Below are 5,962 nucleotides of genomic sequence, written 5' to 3'. Positions count from 1 at the left end.
TTTAGACTGGAGATGAGGAGAGGGTTCTTCACTGTGAGGGTGGTGGAGCACTGGAACAGGTTGCCCAGGGAGGTGGTTGAGGCCCCTTCCCTGGAGATATTCAAGGCGAGGCTCGACGAGGCCCTGGGCAACCTGGTCTAGTTGGGGGTGTCCCTGCTGACTGCGGGGGGGTCGGACTAGATGACCTTTGGAGGTCCCTTCCGGCCTGGGCAATTCTATGATCCTATGATTTTTGAATAGCGAAGCTTTAGAAGCTGAACTACAGCTCTGACCAGTGGAGTTAGTGTGGTCTGTGCAGGAGAGAGCTGAGGGGCACATCTCAATCCAGCCATGTAAATCAATAATTTGTGTTGTCTTAGAACAACTTCAGTTGCAGGTAACATGAACTACACGGAGTAATGCTGGAAGGACAGTTCCTTCAGAGTGCAGTATATTTTGAAGGCACTGACCTTTAACATTATGATCATACGCACATCTAGAATGGGAGCACATGAAGCAGACTGGCTGGTGTAATTTTGGGGGTGTTTGCTGTGCCTGCAGTTCCATGGAAGAGCTGAACTCATAGGATTTCCCAAATCCTGTGTTTCATTGCTCACGTTTATATTCAGATTGCAAGATCAGATTTTTAAATATCATGGAGTACACACCAGTGTTGCACAATGATGTTATCTTACAAATATTTTTTTTCTCTCTGCTGTCACAGAAACCCCTTCCTTCATGAGGCCCCTGGAGGACAGGACGGTGACGCGGGGCGAGACGGCTGTCCTGCAGTGCATCGCTGGTGGCAGCCCTGCCCCTCGCCTCAACTGGACCAAAGATGATGGCCCTTTGACAGTCACAGAACGGCATTTTTTTGCTGCGGCCAATCAACTTCTGATCATTGTGGACGCGGGACTGGAGGATGCTGGGAAGTACACCTGCATCATGTCCAACACCCTGGGCACCGAGCGGGGCCACATCTACCTACACGTCCTGGCCTCCCCAAACTGTGACTCCTCCCAGGGTGGCATTGTCCACGAGGAGGACGGTTGGACAACAGTGGGCATCGTCATCATCGTGGTGGTGTGCTGTGTGGTGGGAACCTCCCTGGTGTGGGTTATTGTCATCTACCACATGAGAAGGAAGAGTGAGGATTACAGTATCACGAACACAGGTGAGGTGCAGAAGGCGCAGTCCTCGGCCCTGTTTCTAATCTAAAGCACTCGTTAACAGGTGAAATGTCTCAATTCATTACAGGTGGATTAGATTGAAGAACAAAGATTTCCTTCTAAAATCTCTTCAGGGATTTGCTCAAATTCCTTAATTTTAGAGGCTTTTTAAAATACCAAAAGTGTGTTCATTTCATTCCTTACACACTAGATTTGTTCTACGTTGAGGGGAATAGAGTAAAATTTGGAAGTAAATATTTGAACGAACTGACAAATATTTTCAGGACCTGGAATATAATGTGTGTAAGTTTCTGTTCTGGCCCTGTTCCTTTTGAGGTAGCTGTATGGGATTTTAGTGATTGAGGCAGAAAAAAGGGTAACTGAGTTGAAATTCTGGATGACGCTTTTGTCAATGTGCGTAATTGTGTTGGTTCTACCTTGAAATCATCACACTGAGTCGTTAATGTCCTCAATCTTCGTTCTGCCTTGCAGAGGAGATGAACCTGCCTGCAGACATCCCCAGCTATCTCTCCTCCCAGGGAACTCTGTCCGAGCCTCAGGAGGGCTACAGTCACTCGGAGGCAGGGAGCCATCAGCAGCTCATGCCTCCCGCCGCTGGCTTCGTGCACAAAGGTGCAGACGGTAAGCAGAGAAGAATTCAGGTTGATCCAAAAATTTCCATTGATTGTTCTGGGTTTGAGGCATCTCCTGATTTTCTTCTAGTGTTTGTTTATATTCTGCTGTCAAGGCTTCTGCATTGTGTGTGTGTTGATTTATCTTTCGTCCAGTGGTGTCGGTGCTAACGTCTGCTCCGAGTGCCTTTGCACGGAGATGTCACGACTGCTGTCCCTTCAGGTGCCAGAGTAGTACAGTTCCCTCCAGAGGCTCTTTGCTTCAGGGTTTGTGATCTCTTCAGCACGGTGGGGATGCCATTAGAGAATTCCTCAATTAAATGGCAAGGTAGATTTTTATGTCGTTTCTTTCCTTTGGCACCTCAAGAGTCCAGGCAGTGGAGGTGGAAGTAAGTTCTCTTGGAAGATGATTTGCTGTACCTTTTGTCATCGCCATAAAATTACCACCTCTGCCACTTCCTACAATCATAAGTGCAGGGTCTGCACTATTTCCCTACCTCGTTTGGATGCTTTTCAGGATATTTGTGTCATTGAATCTCCAAAGATGCCATTTTTTACCATCCAAATGCTGAGAAGCCATCCTCATGTAGGCTGGCTTTCAGAAGTGACTGTTCAGTGTGAGTTTTTCACATCTGTCCCGTGCTCCATTCCCTCTTGTCTGTTGTCCTGTGACACTGGAGTCTGACAGGAGGGAGTGGAGAAGCAGCTCCTCTCAAGGACTTTATCACCTGGTCTGAGGTGTGTTGGGTACAAAGGGCACAGGTCTGGAGCAGAGTGTGGATGGGTGTTCTGGGTTGTCTCCAGGGCTGGTTGGACCTGCTTAAACCCTTCTGCCCTTGAAAGAGGAGAGCAAACAGGAGATTGCTTTCGCTTCTGGCCATGGTTTCCCCTGGTCACCTCAGAAGGGCAGTGCTGTTGAGAATTTGGGTGGTGGTGAACCTAGAGCATTTCTCCTGTGATTTTTCAGCGAACAGTCATGCTGGGGACTCTGTTACCACCTTAACTGTGTAAAGGCCTGTCAAACTGTCCTGCTGCAGTACCATGATCATGCTGAGCCGTGAAAGAGTCTATGGAAATCAAACATCCTTATCCTCTCTGAGAGCATTTTGGTTTTCCATCTTGTTTATCAGGTGGCACAGCACCTTTGGTGATCTGCTCGGACTGTTACGACAACGCAAACATCTACTCCAGGACACGGGAGTACTGTCCCTACGCCTACATCGCAGAAGAGGACTCCTTGGATCAAACCCTCCCTAATCTCATGGTGCAGATGCCAAAGGAAGCCTACACAGCACGCGCCCAGCACGACACCAGTGCTCTGGAGAATCTCCTAGCAGAGAGAGACGTGTCCGTCTTCCTTACCAGCCATGACAAAATGAGTGAAAAGAAAGTCTCCTCCCAGCAGATTAATGGTGAGTGTCCCCTTCTCCCTTTCGTTGCTCTGTATTCCCTCTCTCTGACACGGGAGTACTGTCCCTACGCCTACATCGCAGAAGAGGACTCCTTGGATCAAACCCTCCCTAATCTCATGGTGCAGATGCCGAAGGAAGCCTACACAGCACGCGCCCAGCACGACACCAGTGCTCTGGAGAATCTCCTAGCAGAGAGAGACGTGTCCGTCTTCCTTACCAGCCATGACAAAATGAGTGAAAAGAAAGTCTCCTCCCAGCAGATTAATGGTGAGTGTCCCCTTTTCCCTTTCACTGAATTTCACTGAATTTTAGAGTTGGAAGGGACCATAGAGATCATCTAGTCCAACTCCCCTGCTGAAGCAGGATTGCCTGGAGCTAGAGCATGTTACTCAGGAGCATCCAGGCAGGTCTTGAAAATCTCCAAGGAAGGGGACTCCACAACCTCCCTGGGCAGCCTGTTCCAGGGCTCTGTCACCCTCACCGTGAAGAAGTGAAGAAGTTTCTCCTCATATTTGAGTGGAACCTCTTATTATTCATTGCTCTGTATTCCCTCTCTCCGTCCCCTCACTACCCTTCGCTGTTGATGCACAGCTAATTCTTCAAGTGATCATAATTTGTGGAGTAACTCTGGTTATTAACCGCCTCTTCTCAGCACTGGCCCTTGGTTTGCATCCAGTACCCAAGAGGTGAAGAGGTTGATGTTAAAAAGTAGTATTTCTTAATCTGCAGTTCACCTCTTAAAGCTTGTAGAATGCAATCCCTTGTGGGTACTTCAGAGTCAAGCCAAGTGTTAAAGCTTGGGGTTGATGTAGTGCTGGGAGGTCTGGTTTAGTGATGATGCTCCTTGTTTGTTGTGTGGGTGTCTATTTTTGTCAGTCAGGTTGACTGTTGGACAAGATGATCTTTAAGGTCCCTTCCAACCTAGAAGATTCTGTGATTCTGATTCTGTGAAACAGCCCTCCTGTTTGACGGCCTGACTTTCAAAGAACTCTAAAAGATTTTTGCGTGTGTGTGTGTCTAAATTGATTGGTTTTATCTTGACTTTCTTGCAGGTAGCCTTTGTAAAAATTCACATTACCACTGTGCGCGTTGCTTGTGGTGGCACAACTCAAATCTGTTGAAACTTCCCGTGTGTTTATCATCAACTCACTCCTGTTCATCTTCTAATTCTTCTTCCTCAGAGCCCTTCCAGCTGCCTTTATGGGGAGTAAACCCCGACCTGGCTCTCTCTCACCCCCACTTTGTGCATCAGCAGCCGGCCCGCGACACCCTGCGGCCTCCCCGGGGCGAGGGCATCGCCGAGAGCGACCGGGACCACGCTGCCTCACCCCGACCCTGCCCCAGGTTACGTGAGCATAACTTTGACTTTAATAGGACACGGAACATTCATGACTACAGTGAAACCACGTAAGACACTCCTATGAAGCCTTGAAAGCAAATCCCTATCGACTGACTGTTTGTATTCACTACCTCAGGACTAACCCAAGGCCAAAGATGCCTGTGTCCGCGTGTCTGCGGTGCCAGGCTGGCTGAGCAGAGCCAGGCTCCTGAGGAGGAGGTGGCACACGCCCCCTTTTCCCTGGATTTCTGTGTAATTGGAAAATGGGAATGTGCAACAGAAACATGGACGATTAGTGATATCCACAAGAACAGCATTAAACCATGGAGAAGAGGAGGCTGAGGGGAGACCTTATTGCTCTTTACAACTCCCTGAAAGGAGGGTGTAGAGAGGTGGGGGTCGGTCTCTTTTCTCAAGTCCCAGGCGACAGGACAAGAGGAAATGGCCTCAAGTTGCGCCAGGGGAGGTTCAGGCTGGATATTAGGAAAAATTTTTCCACTGAAAGGGTTCTCAGCCATTGGACTGGGCTGCCCAGGGAGGTGGTTGAGGCCCCATCCCTGGAGGTGTTCAAAAGAGGGGTTGATGTAGTGCTGGGAGGTCTGGTTTAGTGATGATGCTCCTTGTTTGTTGTGTGGGTGTCTATTTTTGTCAGTTAGGTTGACGGTTGGACAAGATGATCTTTAAGGTCCCTTCCAACCTAGAAGATTCTGTGATTCTGATTCTGTGAAACAGCCCTCCTGTTTGACGGCCTGACTTTCAAAGAACTCTAAAAGATTTTTGCGTGTGTGTGTGTCTAAATTGATTGGTTTTATCTTGACTTTCTTGCAGGTAGCCTTTGTAAAAATTCACATTACCACTGTGCGCGTTGCTTGTGGTGGCACAACTCAAATCTGTTGAAACTTCCCGTGTGTTTATCATCAACTCACTCCTGTTCATCTTCTAATTCTTCTTCCTCAGAGCCCTTCCAGCTGCCTTTATGGGGAGTAAACCCCGACCTGGCTCTCTCTCACCCCCACTTTGTGCATCAGCAGCCGGCCCGCGACACCCTGCGGCCTCCCCGGGGCGAGGGCATCGCCGAGAGCGACCGGGACCACGCTGCCTCACCCCGACCCTGCCCCAGGTTACGTGAGCATAACTTTGACTTTAATAGGACACGGAACATTCATGACTACAGTGAAACCACGTAAGACACTCCTATGAAGCCTTGGAAGCAAATCCCTATCGACTGACTGTTTGTATTCACTACCTCAGGACTAACCCAAGGCCAAAGATGCCTGTGTCCGCGTGTCTGCGGTGCCAGGCTGGCTGAGCAGAGCCAGGCTCCTGAGGAGGAGGTGGCACACGCCCCCTTTTCCCTGGATTTCTGTGTAATTGGAAAATGGGAATGTGCAACAGAAACACGGATGATTAGTGATATCCACAAGAACAGCA

At 49.0% G+C, this 5,962-nt stretch overlaps 1 protein-coding gene across 2 annotated transcripts in view; it reads left to right on the top strand.

Moving 5' to 3' along the window:
• LRIG2 (leucine-rich repeats and immunoglobulin-like domains 2) overlaps window positions 1-4,855 on the top strand; it is a 29,485-nt gene extending 24,630 nt beyond the window's left edge. Inside the window, exons 17-18 of one of the 2 annotated variants that reach the window (XM_014948581.1) lie at window positions 3,312-3,459; window positions 4,374-4,855. In XM_014948581.1, the coding sequence (XP_014804067.1) occupies window positions 3,312-3,459; window positions 4,374-4,603 (378 nt within the window). In that variant the 3' untranslated portion in view covers window positions 4,604-4,855. The remainder of the gene's footprint in view (window positions 1-3,311; window positions 3,460-4,373) is intronic. The other variant, XM_014948582.1, reaches the window with a different exon arrangement.
• Window positions 4,856-5,962: the final 1,107 nt, after the last annotated feature.

This window comes from Calidris pugnax, unplaced genomic scaffold (genome assembly GCF_001431845.1).
Source record: "Calidris pugnax isolate Ruff unplaced genomic scaffold, ASM143184v1 scaffold91, whole genome shotgun sequence".
Taxonomy (NCBI): Eukaryota; Metazoa; Chordata; class Aves; order Charadriiformes; family Scolopacidae; genus Calidris; species Calidris pugnax.
This window is presented reverse-complemented; position numbering and strand designations above follow the sequence as displayed.